The 16,198-nt window shown below is 47.1% G+C and overlaps 1 protein-coding gene across 2 annotated transcripts in view; it reads right to left on the bottom strand.

Moving 5' to 3' along the window:
* Positions 1 to 16,198, bottom strand: part of CDH13 (cadherin 13) — a 1,010,942-nt gene that overhangs the window by 87,774 nt on the left and 906,970 nt on the right. For both annotated transcript variants that reach the window (XM_086350076.1, XM_086350077.1), the window contains 2 exons: positions 6,039 to 6,221; positions 2,434 to 2,687 (listed from right to left, as the gene is read on the bottom strand). In XM_086350076.1, the coding sequence (XP_086206202.1) occupies positions 2,434 to 2,687; positions 6,039 to 6,221 (437 nt within the window). The remainder of the gene's footprint in view (positions 1 to 2,433; positions 2,688 to 6,038; positions 6,222 to 16,198) is intronic.

Genomic DNA, 16,198 nt, shown 5'->3' with positions numbered 1-16,198 from the left:
CCACTATCTAGCAACTTCACACCTGGGCATATATTAAAAAAAAAAAAACAACCCATGAATTTGAAAAGCTACATCATTCTGCCCAATGTTCATAGCAGCATTATTTACAGTAGCCAAGGTATGGAAGTTTAACCTAAGTGCCCATCAAGAGATGAATAAAGAAAATGTGGTGTATACATATACGCACAAATACGTGTGGAATATTACTCAGCCATAAAAAGAATGAAATCCTGCTATTTGCAACAATGTGGATGGACCTAGAGAATATTATGCTTAGTGAAATAAGGCAGAGAGAGACCAATACTCTGTTACCACTTATACTAGAATCTAAAAAAGAAAACAAAGGACTGCATATAAGAAACAGAGACAGACCCACAGATACAGAGAAAAACTAGTGGTTCCCAGTGGGGAAAAGTTCATAAACTGTTCCTAGGATCTTCCAACAAATTCCCCTTTTGCCCGAGTCAGCCAGAGCCGGTCTTAAACAAAGAACCCCGACAGATCCGCCTCTTCCCTGTCCGCCCCACCTTAGTGGCGCATCTACTCCCAGATCCCAGACACCTGATTCAGCCCCTCCTCATCGCAGTAACATCGTCATGCCTGCCAGCATCCCGCGTTACCCAGCAAAGGCAGTATCCCAAGCTTAGCAACATCAACCCCATTTCAGTGCATTTCCTACCCACCCTGGAGTCACCTCTTCTACCTCCTGTACTCTTGCCTGGAAAATCCCATGGACGGAGGAGCCTGGAAGGCTGCAGTCCATGGGGTCGCAAAGAGTCAGACAAGACTGAGCGACTTCACTTTCACTTTTCACTTTCATGCATTGGAGAAGGAAATGGCAACCCACTGCAGTGCTCTTGCCTGGAGAATCCCAGGGACGGGGGAGCCTGGTGGGATGCCATCTATGGGGTCGCACAGAGTCGGACATGACTGAAGTGACTTAGCAGCAGCAGCAGCAGCAGAGACATCCTAAATTTGTACGACTACCTTACAGTGTGTTAAGTTACAGATTTCCTGATCTTTCTCTTTGATGTTTAAATTTTGTGTTTCCTTTGTCAAACACTATACAGAAGAGGGGGAAATAAAAGGAGAAGAGGAAAAAAAAAAAAGAATGGCTATTTCAGATTCACATTATTACAGGATTTGGCCTTATTTTGTGCTTGTATCTAGTTCATCTGGAGTTTCAGAAAGTTTTGTTGTAAAAAATAAACCCCCGTTTGGGTTGGAAAATAGCTTCTGCCAGCCTGCTCCACGGTCCTGTGGCCGACATGGAGATGGTGGCGTGTTTCCAGCTGTTTCAAATCAGGAAAATAAGACACATGTTTATTTGAATGTGTCTAATACATGGTTATCAGTATCTCCTATGAGAAGATTCTGTTCTGGAGGAGGAAGATTAATCACTCCCCGCTGCAGAGACAAGCCCGTGTTTGGACCTGCCTGCCGATGTGTTTGCTGTGAAATGTCGCCCTAGGGAGGGCATCTCGTCTCCACCAGCATGAGATGCACTGCAGATAATGCTCATTTAATTAAATCTCATTAAGAAAATCCCTTCTTTTGAAGTACTGGACAGAGCTTAAGGAATGAAGACTAAAAATTTGAACCTTTTTTTTTTTGGCTTGCCAATCATCAATGGAAAACTCAGCCCCGATGGTGGTGGTTTAACTGCTAAGTCGTGTCTAACTCTTGGGATCCCATGGACTGTAGCCCTCCAGGCTCCTCTGTCTATGGGATTCTCCAGGCAAGAATCCTGGAGTGGGTTGCCATTTCCTTCTCCAGAGGATCTTCCCGACCCAGGAATCGAACCTGAGTCTCCTGCATTGCAGGCAGATTCTTTACCGACTGAGCTAACTCAACCCTGATGGTTCATTTCTAAGTACCAGGGAACATCTATTCCTTCCCCTTAACAGTTCAGAGTCCGGAGCACTTGGCCGACAGCACCGACTTTGCATACTGAACCACCATATCTCCATCCTGATTCTTCTGCTACTAAGCTGGGCAGCCTTGAGCAAGCTACTGAACCTCTCTGAATTCCTAATACCCTTAACTGTACATGGAGTTGGCCAAGCCTTTCTCATGAAGCTGTGGCCACTGATAGAGCAGGTTAACTATCTGAGATGCGAGGGGCCCTGGGTGGTAGCTCCTTCCACACCGTGCTTGGCACAGGCAGAGCCCTGGGAACCTGTGGGAACACAGCCCTGGAGCCCCTCTCCTCCCGGGTGCTCTGCAGCCAGGAACCAGGGACAGGGCCAGCTTCCCCGTGTAGTCAGCCTGGTTCCCTGGTGTCACTGGCCACCAACTCTTCATCATGACACAAACTTCCTGCTCAGCCAGGTCATTAAGCAGTGTATGTAATGTATGTAAGTCAATGGTAACCCAGAAGGAAGAGCCGCTCCTGCCTGCCTCCCGCCTCTGGCCACGGAGACGCTCACCCACCTGATGGTCTGACGCTGCAGAGAGTCGGGGTCCGTGGCATTCACTGTCAGCAGCACACTGCCCACAGAGATGTTCTCCTGCTTGGTCACCATCATGGGGTCCGGGTAGAAAACTGGACTCTCGTTGACGTCCAGGACAGTGATGTGGACAGTGGCCGTGGAGCTGGAGCCGTAGGAGACGTCGGGCACCAGTGGGTCCTCGTTTTCCACTTTGATCAGCAGGGTGTGAAAGGCAGAAATCTCATAGTCCAGAGGCTGGAAGGCAGAGAGGGGGTGCTCAGAACATGGGTCTGCCACAAAGGGTGGGCGCTTTTGCACAGAGGCCCTCTGACAGCCCCTGGGCCGTGCAGACACTCGGGGATGGATCCAGGTTCTGTGGACTAAGAAGTTTTATGCAACTTGGGGCCCTCTTTCAGAAAAAGAGTATGAAACATACAGATAACAAGTTAGATATGGGAGTTGTTGAGGGTTTTAGACTGAGAAATAACCATAGCAATTACATGAGTCTCAGAGATCTGGGTCTCTGGGTGTGAGATCTCTTTGAGTAAGATTCCCTGATGATGCTGACATTAAAAGCCTTCCCACCTGTAGCCTGTGACCCCAAACTCCATCACGCCTGTGGGCTTCAGTGGGTGCATGTTATTCTAGTAGAATGTCATGTAAGGAAAAGGATTCAGGAGGCTGAGACATGAGGGGTTAAGCTGCAGGGCCCTGCCTCCCCTGAGGGCACTGGGAAGCCTGTGGGGGCATTTTCATTTGGCCTCAAGACTCAGTGGCTCTATTGCCATTTTCTGGGCAGGAGGATGCGATGCCAGATACATGGCAGGCTCTCCCACCAACGAGCAGCCCTGCTGAGGCCCTTTCTAGGTGATTATGCAAAGGGGCTCTGGTGTCTACCTCCTCTGGTGCTGTGTAGACTAACGTCAGAGGACATTAAGGAAACCCACTGTAGACATTGTGAACGTGGTGGCCTGCCCACCATAAACTGTCACAGACCACATCCACTCTGTCACTTTCCTTCTAAACCATTAGCTGCAGTGAGGGTGACATTTTCTGTTGATGGGAGTGTGTGTGGGGAGACATTTGGGTGAGACAAGGACACAATTTTTATTTCAGTGTTTACCAGAAAATGAGTAAGCTAACTCATGAGACCTAAGATGTAATGGACGTTCCTGCTGGGAGGATGAGACTAAAGTGAGTCCAGGGAGGTGATTCACACTCAACCAGAAGGAAGGGGATGGCAGTGCAGGCTGTAAGGGATCTGGGAACGTGGGATGAGGGTGAGGACTGAAAGAGCTCTGTGGGCACAGGAGGTAGAAGGTGTAATCAGAGAGGCTGAGTGGGAAGAACTTTAGGCAGAATTACACTAACTTCTATAATAATTACAGCTAATGTGCATGCAGCCCACCCCACACCTGTGAAAGTGCACAGATGCACATGTGTGTACACATGCACAGGCACCTACACACACACACACACACACACACACACACACACACAAAGTGCTGACCTGGAAATACTTCCTGGTAGTAATAGGACTGCCCCTCCCACCCCCACCTAGAACTCCTCCCATCAGGGTGAGTGTTAGCGTGTTAAGCCCTAACAGATACAAAGCTGTTGGTACCCAGGAGCTATACTGTGGTTCCCTCCCTGGAATACAAGAATAATTTACCACTGCTGCCTCCTTTCTAATAACAGATCTCTGTCCTGCCCAAGTGAAGCCCCAAATATGCAAGCCCATGAAGGACTCCGCATTCTGGCTAGCGTTCCAGGTGACTCGTGTAGATGCGGACATTTCAGACTTACAGCATGGTGGGTCGGAGGGGGCGTGTGGGGACCGGAGGACACGATGCTCCATTTCACTCAAGCCACAGCAAACAGGCTGGGAGAACTGCGCTCCCGTAGGCTTTACGCGGGGATGTGTATTTACCCGGGCTTTGTCTTACAGCTGCAGGTCTGGAAAACCGCCTGCCACCTTTTATGGACCCTGGATGAGATGCAGACGACAGCCAGAGGCTGTGTTATTTTACGGTTTTCACGGCTTTGAAACTGCAGTGCTGAGCGTAGGGCAGTGTCAGGATCTTCAGGGAGTCCTGACGAGGGAAGAGGAGTTGGGACTCGCAGAGCTGCTCTTTGCAGGCAGATGTTTGGGGTTCAGTTTGGACCAAGTTCTGAAAAGGGCAAGCTTGGGAGAAACCCAGAGCCCTTGTCCTCCCAACAAAGCAGGAAGCATCTCTAAAATCTGACATTCTCAGTGGTTCTGGGTCCTACCCCCAGTGGCATTATGGAACTTTGCTGATGCAAATGTTTATACAGCCTGGCTAGGCTGAATAATGACCCCACCCTTAGTATGTCCATATTCTAATCCTTGGAACGTTACCTTACATGGCAAAAGGGACTTTGCAGATGTGATTAAACTAAGGACCTTAACTGGGGACAGAAGCCTGAATTACCCAGGTGGGCTCAACGGAACCATAGGGGGCCTTGAAAGAGGGAGGCAGGAAAGTCAAAGGAAGGAGCAGATGTGGCGATGGAAGCAGGGGTCAGAGTCAGAGAGAGGAAGACGCTGGGGCACTGCTCTGAAGATGCTGGAAGGGGCCACGAGCCAAGGGATGCTCCAGAAGCTGGGAAGAATGAAGACACAATTCCACTTTCCCCTGCTGTCCCCGGAGCCTCCAGCAGGGGCCAGCCACACCACCTGCAGCCCCATGAACCTGGTTTTGGACTTTTAAGCCTCCACGTTGGTGGTCACTGTTACAGCAGCCACTGGAAACACACCACTTATGAGCTGGTGACTTCCTCATAACAGCCTGGAGAGGTGGGCTGTCCCGACACCTCGTTTCACAGATGAGGAAACCGAGGCACAGAAAACAGTTACGCATCTTAGCTGAGGGCACACAGGGAGTAGGTGGCAATGTTCCTGCTTTGTCCACTCACTTGGCTGCCGTAAACACAGCTGCTTCCTGCTTCTCAGGCAAACTGCTTCAGCCCCCAGAAAAGAAGCTGTATTCCGCAGATGGCCTGGTCTGGCGGCAGCTCTCCCAGAACCTCCCGGACCCCTTCCTCCAGGACATGGGGACCACCAGCCACTCACGCTCTGCTGCCTCCCCCTCCCTCCCACGTTTCTAAGCCCTCCCTTTCCATTGTGGTCACATGTCCTTCTCAGACTCCCTGCAGCAGAGAGCGGTCAGCATGCAGGGCCACGTGCTCACAGGCAGTTTCACATTGAGGATCACCCTGTGTGTGTAATTATCTGCTGTGTTTAAGAGAGTAATCCAGACTCTGCTAAGAAAGATTGAGAGGAAATGTGATAATCCACAATTTGAGTATGGATCTTTAGGAAACCTTCACAGGTCCCATTTTTGCATATCTTTGATAATTAACTATGAAATGTCTGGAGAATGTGTTTTAAGGTTCCATGCAAGTTTAAGTTTTTTGGAACCTGTGGAACGGGCTGGTTTTAAGGCTGTGAGGGTAAAAGCACTCCCTCAAGCAGGAGACTTTCTCTATTTTAATTCCGGGAGGGGGAGACTGGGGCTGATTTTTCCTCAGCTGGGGGCCCTGGGTGCTCAGGCAAGGAAGGAGGAGCACCGGAGCCACCCTTACTTTGACGACGGAGAGCATCCCCTCGTTGGTCTGCGGGTTGGTGTGGATCTCGAAGCTCTGCCCCGGGTTCCCGTTGATGATGGTGTAGGCGGCCCTCCATGCACCCGTGGTGGGATCGTCCTTGTCCTCAACTGTCAAGTTGACAATAACTCCCATGGCTCCTTCCTCGACTGTGGCTTGAAACTGTAAACAAACAAAGCAGACCATAACTGTAACTATTTTTGGAAAACAACACCACCAACATAGCGAAGACCAGTGATGGTGCTCCTGTGACATGCCTGGTACGGGGCACGTTACCCCTAGCGTCTCATTAAATAATAAAGCAAAACAGAGGAAGACCATAATGCTGTGCTCTGCTGACAGATGACAGGCTTCAGGTTCTGGCAGCAGCCTTACGTGGGGCCATGAGCCTGAATTCTCATCAGGGGATGTTGGTCAGGGCTTGCCTGGGCTCACTGGAGGTGAGTGTTGAGAGAAGAGCTGTGCCTCCTCTGGGCCCCCTTCCTTCTCCCCACCTGGGTGCAGATGACCACGAGGCCCAAGGGGAAGGTGGAGCCAAAGGAGGGACGGCACTAGGGTCCCTGAGGCACCATGAGGAGGTGGATGGAAGCCGCCCTGAACTGCCGTTGAGTGAGACCCTGAGCTGGACTGAGTCTGAGCCTTTGTGCATCTGTTCTTGCAGCTGTTATGAATGTGAGTCTGTGTGCCCAGTGCACAGTGAGGCCAAACAACATCAAGATGTCAGAGTCTGGAGCAGAGACAAGTGTATTGAGGGCCCTGCAAGGAGACGGCTGGCTCATGCCTTAAAAACCGCAAACTCCTGGAAAGCTGTCAGCAAAACCCTTTTCTAGGAAAGGTGCAGGAAGGGCGTGGGTAGTTGTTGCAAACGTCTTGCTGTCAGATCCTTTGCTCTTGAGGTCAGGTGTTCCTGTAAACCTCCACCAAAACAAATGTTATTCTCTGTTCTGACAAGTAAGGGCAAGGTCCTAAGGCTCAACTTTCACCCTCCGAGGTCTAGGGCCTGGGTTAGAGGAGGGGATCCCTCTGAGGACCAGTTGCCACCCCCACCATACCTTCGTCCAGCGCCAAGTATAGGTCCTCCCACCAGCACCCAGGCCTTGCTGAAGAGGCAGATCTCAGCTGGCAGCTCCCTCAGGGCCTGGTACTCAGACCCTGCCTGGCTGTCATCACGGGGAAGCCAGGAGCCCAGGACCCAGCTAGCCCTCAGGGTCCTCAGGCCACTCAAATAGGGTTGGGGGAGGGCGGGTCCCGGGCACCCATGCAGACAGACGGCTGCTGCCATTAGGTCCTGGAGAAGGGGACGGGAAAGAGGAGCTGCCTCAAAGCCGCAGCCTGGCCAGTGGGTGTCTGTGGCGAGGGCTCTGGAGCCCTGCAGATCATGGCCCCCAGCCTGTCCCCCGGGACCCCCAGCTCACCACCAGCTAAGGCCAGGGAGGGCCCTGGGGAGAAGGCTGTTCGCCTGCCTCTTACCACGCTCTCCCTCGGAGGACACCACCTGGCCAACGGTTGGCCCAGTGGGACCTCTAAGGACACGCTAAGGGCCTTGTGCTAACCCTCGGAGCTTAAGGTCTCATGGTAGGTTGCACAGAAATGACTGCATGGCCGCCTCTCCCCTAGTACAGCCCCACCCACCCTGAGGACAGGTGACTGGATACCAGAACGCTCTCGCTCATACACGGAAGGGCTGGCATTGGAGCCCTAGAGTTTGACTCCAGAGCGTGACTGTACCATCTTCTCTAATGAAGGGAGCCAGCTCCATCCTTCCTACCCCTGGCCCAACCTAGCAGGACCTTAGAAAAGCATTTTCTAAGGAAACATATAAATCAACTGTTTGGAGCTTTGCTGTACCTTTGTTTTTATTGTAATACATCTTAAATGTTTCTTGCAAGTCGGCGTGGTGAAAAAATAAATCAATAAATGAAAAATCAGTTTTCCCATAGACTGCGCTTCACAAGCCATCATTATTAGCACATTCCTTGAGCTGGAAGCATAAAGTATTGTTTTGATGCTTACCTCTGACACACTACAGGTGAATAGTAATCTGTTTGCAAATATTATATAAGCAAGTCATACCAATAAGCTGACAAGAAGAACAAGAAATATCCTGGAATTTCAATTAGTAGGAAAGAGAACCTAAAGACAGTAAGACAATGTCAGAAGGCCCTGATGTTCAAAGAGAAGTAATTTGAGAAATGAAGTCCCGAAAGCGGTGGCTGATTAATTGACTTGCAAATCATTAATCAGAAGCCGTAATCTTGATGCCTTGGGGGAGACAGGCTGGGGATGGGAACTCATTCGTCTCTCACACCTCAGTGAACCTGGGTAGGTTGTCTCGCTTCCCTACAAGTGGTGCTGGGAAATTCTTAGAACACACACACCAGATGGAGAGCAGCTGGAGTGAAGGGGACATGGAGGGTGCTGTCACATAGAAACAGCTCCAGGAGACAATGATTTTGACCGGATTCCTGAGTCTTGTTTAAGTTAGTGCTACCTTCTATCTTCCCCGCATTCTCCCCAAAATTATGAAATTCCAGAGCTTGAAATCAGACTGGTGGTTCCTAGTCCTGTTAGAGTCTCCTTGAGGGCTTTTTAAAAACACTTTTTTTTTTTTTTTTAACTAACCCTATTCCAATTCAGTTGATTTGGGGTTAGGCCGGAGATTCAGTATTTTCTTGACCTGCACAGATAATTCTATTGATAATATGCAGTTTGGGTGGAGAAGAAAGACAGTTCAAGGCCAAGGATGACCGAGGTGAGGATGTGAGAACCCACTCTGTGCACTGTGAGGCTGCCTGGCTGCCCTGTAGAGCGGCCGGCAGTGCACCTGGGGACAGCAGGAAGGAGTGCTGTGATCGTCTACTGCTGTCTGCCGTGTGCCTGGGAGCAGAACATGGCGGCATATGCGCTGCCGGACCCTGCAGGTTGCAGAGGAAGAAGCCGGCTCGGAGGAGGAAGGAACAGCTTGGTCCAAGGTCACCGAGTGAGCCGCAGGTCACATCCAGATCTGGACTGCAGTAACATCTGCTTTCCACAAGTTCTGTTACTCATGCCCACTCAAGGTCCCCATTGCCTGCCCCAGCCTAGTGAGGGTCATTAGGGAAGAATTCCCTGAGAACTGAACGAAGACGAAAAGTTAGTGAGGTGAGAGGCGAGAGTCCTCCTGGATCTGAAACGGCAGGTGCAGAGGCTAGTGGTCAAGGGAGCACGGGGCCTTTGTGGAGTAGAGGGAAGGTGTGTGTGGCTGGAGAGAACCCTCTGCTCTTGGGCTATGGGGGAGGAGACAGTCAGATGATGCAAAGCCTTGCCAGCCAGGGAAAGGCATTTAGAATTTACCTTGAGAGCAAAGTGAGGTCTAATCAAGGAACTGGAATATGTTTAAATCAACTCCTGAGAGAACTCAGAAAAAAAAAATCTTTAAATATAGAAAACATTCAACACAATTATTATAGTCTCTGTTAAGACCATTATCTGATTCTTGCATAAACTATAAAGCCAGTTTCCTTGAGCATCCATTTAGAAACTCATTACTGCTTAATTAAATACTCATTCTATTAATTCTATTCAATGTTTTAACCCCATTATGTAATTCAAGAATGGAAAATTAAATAGATTAAAACGAAATAGTACCATTTTATATTTCTAGAGCAATGCTCATTTTGTGATTTAAAAACAATAGACAGACATTAATTTACCATACCAGAGCAGGAGGAATTATTGATTATAACATTACTTCGTTTAATTGGAAAAAATAGATAAAGTTACTTTCTGTTAAACTGTGCTGTAAATCAAGTATGAGATGTGAAACATGTTTTTACACAATCAGTGTGGGCGACTGGCTTGGGACATACTGAGTTTCATTAGCTCTGTCTTGCAATTCAGAGCTGAGTTATTTCATTTTCTTTTCTCTGATAAGGTGAGGTGAGTTCTGTGATGGACAGTTAGGAAGAGACTACCTGGACTTGCCACAAAGGTCACCCACCACCAGGGGAAGAGGGACTTGCATTTTAATTTACACTGAGAATGTACGCTCTTCCTCTTAGAGCAAAGAGTTGCTTGTTAAGGTTAACCTGGAAGATGGAAATGACGGTCAGCAGGCTAGAATGCCACATATGGGGAGAAGTGACAGCTCATGACTTTAAGGGACAGGACACAAGCAAGGCTGCTTGCTTAATTGCTGGAGTCCAGATTCAGTTCAGTTCAGTTCAATCGCTCAGTTGTGTCTAACTCTTTGTGACCCCACGAATTGCAGCATGCCAAGCCTCCCTGTCCATCACCAACTCCCAGAGTTCACTCAAACTCACGTCCATCGAGTCGGTGATGCCATCCAGCCATCTCATCCTCTGTCATCCCCTTCTCTTCCTGCCCGTAATCCCTCCCAGCATCAGAGTCTTTTCCAATGAGTCAACTCTTCGCATGAGGTGGCCAAAGTACTGGAGTTTCAGCTTTAGCATCAGTCCTTCCAAAGAACACCCAGGGCTGATCTCCTTTAGAATGGACTGGTTGGATCTCCTTGCAGTCCAAGAGACTCTCAAGATTCTTCTCCAGCACCACAGTTCAAAAGCATCAATTCTTCAGCACTCAGCCTTCTTCACAGTCCAACTCTCACATCCATACATGACCACTGGAAAAACCATAGCCTTGACTAGACGGACCTTTGTTGGCAAAGTAATGTCTCTGCTTTTGAATATGCTATCTAGGTTAGGAGTCCAGGTTCATGAGCTGCCAACCCTGGGGTTTCATGGAGAACTGATGCTGAATTTGAAAGGATGGGATATAGTTGGCTGGGCCCTGGCTTTGAGAAAATTAAAAGATAAGGCCCTGTAAAGTTTTACACACTTAAGTTTCTATTTGTGAGGATAAAAGGGTGATGGAGACATCATTAGAAACTGAGCTTGGCAACTCTTTTATGAGTCTGTATTTACATAAAGGATGCAGCTTGTTGGAAAAAATCTAATATCTGGCTGATAACCTATTGGGTAGAAACCACGATTGCTGTAAATAAGATCATGTGTTTAAGGGTCTTGGCACATTGCCTGGCATAGAGTAAATTAGGAATTGATATTTGTTAGCAGTGGTGATGATGATTGATTTCATTCTGTCTCATATCAAATTCTTACTTGTGAATTGGAGAATACGGCTCAAAGCCCTGTGATTCTTTCTCTTCTTATCACAGTCTGCCTTCTAAAGTGGTTGTTTTGTGTAGATCTCTTATTTCCCTGGATGGGTGTGGAAGAAGCTCTTTGCTTTTCAATATTATAAACCTGACCCTTACACCCTTACTTATCCTTGTCTTGCTGTTTAGCAACAAGGCAAATGATGTTAACTTATTGCACCCACATTTAGAAGGGACAGCTGCACCAGATATCTGGTTTCCTTCTATCTATAATTAGGATTCATCTTTGGACAGAAAGATGCAAGACCTCGCTTAAATAAATAGTCATTAAATGTCTACTGAATGTCAGGGGGTCTGCCAGGCACAGGATGTATAGCAGTCAGTGAGAGGGACACCATTCTCTCTCCCCTCAGGGGCTTATAGCTCAGGAGACTGACACATTTACTCCTGGTCAGTCCCTTTCCTTATGCAATCTGCTCACCCATGGCATATCCAAACAGTTTGATCTCTACCATTTCTCCACTGTCTTACATCCCAGGCGGCACCTGTGGCCAGTTATGGGTGCTTCTGTGTTTGGACATGATTTAGTTTCCAGCTAATGGTCATTTTAATAAATGGTGCTGGGGCCACTGGAGAGCCAGGTGGAAAAACAATGGATCTTGATCCCTACCTCACGCCATACAGAAACTGTGAAATGTAAAACAATAAACATTTTAGAAGAAAACATGGGAGGCTATTTTAATTCAGCTCACAGATAATGTTATGTGTTTGTTATACATATCAGTTCAGTTCATTCACTCAGTTATGTCTGACTCTTTGTGACCGCATGAACCTCAGCATGCCAGGCCTCCCTGTCCATCACCAACTCCCGGAGTTTACTGAAACTCATGTCCATTGAGTCGGTGATGCCATCCAACCATCTCATCCTCTGTCATCCCCTTCTCCTCCTGCCCCCAATATTTCCCAGCATCAGGGTCTTTTCGGATGAGTCAGCTCTTCATATCAGGTGGCCAAAGTATTGGGGTTTCAGCTTCAACATCAGTCCTTCCAATGAACACACAGGACTGATCATATATATATGTAATATAATGTAAAATATTTAAAATATATATAATATAAAAGTATAAAAGGTAAATGTATGTATAATGTGCATACAATATATGTATATATAACATGCACACAATATAACATATACATATAATATGCACACAATATAACATAGACAATACTTAAATAAAAATTTAATGTGTAGAGTTCTACATAAAGTTTATTCAGTATTTTAAGAAGACTTTATGTCTAAGAAGTGATTAACAAGAGAGACCCACAAGGGACTCTGAATTGCTTGGCTGAGGACCACCTGCTCATCTGCCAGCCCTCAAGACAACTGTACCTACGGAGTCCTTTCAGCTCACACTCCCAGTGTGCCTTGTCCACATGTCCTCTTCTCCTGTTTTATTTGGAGCAAATCCCAGACACACAACTGAATCTGTAAACGTTTCAGTGTTTATTGGTAAAACTTAAAAACTCTCTTTAAGAAAACAGAATCAAAGTCCTTCCTTGATCCAACTAACATTAATTTCCTATACTGACAGTTACTGTCATTTCTTCACTTTACTGAAAGTACCTGCATGTTGTCTCTATTGTCGGTGGAGACAGTGCCGTGTAGCCGTGGTAAAGGGCAGTTAGTGATGCACCTCTTAGGCTTCTCCACAAGCATTTTCTCAGTTAAATGTTTCAAGCTACCCTGACTAAACAGGTGAGGAAATGGAAAAACTGAACACGGAAAGAGTTCTGTGATAATAAAGAATAGCAGCTCAACGAAAAAGAAACATGACCTGAGTGAGAGGACTCTCCATGTGTGTGGTTCTTGGTCCGGGAGAGCAGATGCGCACATCCTCCGGTGCGTGTGACCCACCTGCCCTGGGGAGCCTGGGCCTGGAGGAGAACTGTGTGCCTCCCAGGAGGGCTGTGTCCAGGGTGCTGTTCAAGGAGAGGAAAGACCAAGTGTCCCCCAGAGGCAGGGGGATGAGCCAACGGGCAGGAGGGGGAAACGGCATTTACTGTGTACTCTGGCAGGAGGTGTCTTCCCGCCCCTTCAGGACACCCTCTTTTGTGTTGGCTCATTTTCTTGGTGGAGAAAGGCCATTTTCATGGCTGGTGCAGACACAGAGTGGGTGCTGGGTACCCAACTTCTGAGGAAGATGCCTGGCAAGGTTCTGGCTCCCTGGGTGCCCAACAGCCCAGCAAGTTTGGTTTGCACACCTCCTCCACACGACCTCACCTACTGAAGTTCCTCAAATCTGCCAATTACAGACCCACGATGCAGCTAAACTGCGAGTTTTTAGGAAGAAGTACTCAAGTACTAAAACATGCTTTTTCTCCTCAAAACAAAACGAAAAGATAAGAGTCACTGAAGACTGGCAGAAAAGCAATGCTGTTGGGCAGGGTTCTCAAACCATGTTTCTCAGAACAAAGCGAGATGGTGCAGGAGTCCCACCAATGTATCAAGTATTTTCCTCTAAACAAGAAAGACAGAAACTGCCCGAGGAATCTGTTAACTGTATTTTATCTGTTTTGTATATTAGAGCTGTTGTCTAAGATTTTGCTTGGAAAAAAGTTTTGCAGCTAAAAAGAAATTTGAAAAGCACTGCCTTAGGGAACTGATGAAATAAATATTACATTTGATGGTAAGAGAAAAACAAAAACCAAGGAGCAAATATGCCTGCATTGTTTTTTCTGCAAATGCCCTGCATGGAAACTTTATTTCATCTGACATTAACATCTCTCCTTCAATTGAGCTTCTCGTCTTAAAAAAAAAAAAGAAAGAAAAGGCCAAATACATATGTTCATTTAATGGGATGATTGGAAATAATTTAATTTTGAGAAGCAAAGAGATATTCTGCAGGGATACATGTTCAACCACAAACATTTGAATCTGAATTAAGAATGACTTTTTTTTTTTTTTAACAATAGCATGGTCTGCTCTAAGGACTTTAGAATTTGGTTTATGCAATTCCACAAGTTTAGAGGAGGGGAAAGTGCAGTGAAATGAGTAAGTTCTGACCCACCTCTACCTCACGGATAAATTCTGTGACTTCTGGGTCCTGGTTTGGTTATCTGAGATGTAGAGTATCAGGAGAGCAGGAGTTCGTAACCCTGACTGCACATCGGAAACACTCGAAATCTGCTTAGTATCTGGGATCCCACCCACATTCAGAGATTTTCCCTGGGTGGGGCTAGGTATTTGCATGTCTAAAAACTCTCCCAATAGGATTCTGATGAAGGAGGGTGAGAACAGCTGCTTGAAATGACTCCTAAGGCCACCTCCTAGTGTTAGGATCAAGCTTTAAATCAATCTTAGGGATCCGTTCCAGTGTGTGTAGCTTCTAGCATCTAGATGTTGGGAGGGCCAAAGGATGCCACTGGTGGCAGGGATCATCCTTGAGATTTCTTGCAGTCTCTGCTCTAGGAGCCTATCAGGGTTGCTTACAGACCAACAGAATACATTTGCCAATGAAACTCACAGGGCTATCTCCTGAGGTTATGGTTTTCATCATCCCAAACAGAAATCCTGTATCCATTAAGCACTCATTCCACTCCTCTGCCCGTCCCAGCCCCTGACAACCACTAATCTACCTCCTGTCTCTATGGATTTACTCTTCTGGCATTTTACAGAGATGGAATCACATAATACATGGTCTTCTCTGTCTGGCTTCTTTCAATTAGTATAGCGTGTTCAAGGTGTTGTAACCTGTGTCAGTACTTTGTTCTTTTTCATGGTTACGTAATGTTCCACTGCATGACAGACCATGTTTCATCTATCCATTCTTCCACTGACCAACATGTGGGCTGTTTCCACTTCTTGACTGTTGGAAAATGTTGCTCTGAATATTCATGGACACGTTTGCATGTGGACATATGTTTTCATTCTCTTGGGCAGATGCCTAGGGGCAGAATTGCTGGGTCACATGGTGATTCTGTGAGTGAGGCAGTGGGGATTTACGTCATTTATCAACATGCACAGAGTCCTTGGTCTGCACCTTCTAAACATGTGAGGCTGTGTACTGTTTGCTGGCTTCTCAGAGCTCACTGCCCCCTTGTCCCATGTGAGGAGAGGCAATCTGGGGATGGAAGCTTCCCTCTTTGAACACAGGAGGGGCTGAGAAGGAGGAGGATCTTTGAGAGCCGTGTCTCTTTGGAGTAACCCACTAAAGCAGCCTCCTTTACCTATTTGATGTGGTGTTGCTCAGCTTAATGTAGAGATGAGCTGGGCACCCTGGAGTTCACAGAGAACAAGCCCTGCTTCGTGCATGCCCCTTGCAGCTGTTTCTAACTAGAGGAAGTACATCTTTAATCTCCCGAGCAGTAGGAGAATCGACACACTTGGTTAGGCTCCTGATGCTAACGCTCCAGTACAAATAAGGACAAGAGAAACCTTCTGCTTTCATTACAAGGGATTTGTACAAATTCACACTTGGAATTGACTTATAGCTTCTAATTTATATTTAAATCCCAAATGTCGTAGTCAGAAGAAACTGCTCTAAATCCATTATCCATGTCTGCACCATTGATTCCTGTTTCAAATAGACCCCAGGGGCCCACTTGTAATTCCCATTGGCACCTCTGAGTATTTCTTCCCAGAGGTGGCTTGTAGAGTATCTGAGAACATCCGAGTCCCATGGGGAGAAGAGATGGATGAGAATTGTTCCTTTGGGAGTCAGACCCAGTGAGAGAGGGAAGATTAGGAAAATCATCCTCTGTCCCTTCTGGGTTCTGATCTTGGGTGGAGCCACACTGGAGTCTGTGGGAGAGAGGTGCCGAGGTCTATCTTTCACATTGAAAAGAATGAATGACGGAAAGTTACTCATGTTTAACATCCCCATGAGGCTCTACCACCTATTGGTTGTGTGACCTTGGCCAAGTCACTTAACTTCTCTGTATCTTGATTTTCTCATTGGCACAATGAGAAAAAATAATAGTACCTACCATTATAGAATCATGATTACTAAGCAAGAATATTTATAAA

This window comes from Bos grunniens, chromosome 18, assembly GCF_055505025.1.
Source record: "Bos grunniens cultivar Pamir isolate PY7600 chromosome 18, Bosgru_T2T1.0, whole genome shotgun sequence".
Classification (NCBI taxonomy): Eukaryota; Metazoa; Chordata; class Mammalia; order Artiodactyla; family Bovidae; genus Bos; species Bos grunniens.
The sequence above is the reverse complement of the archived record's forward strand: the minus strand, read 5'-3'. Positions and strand labels throughout refer to the sequence as shown.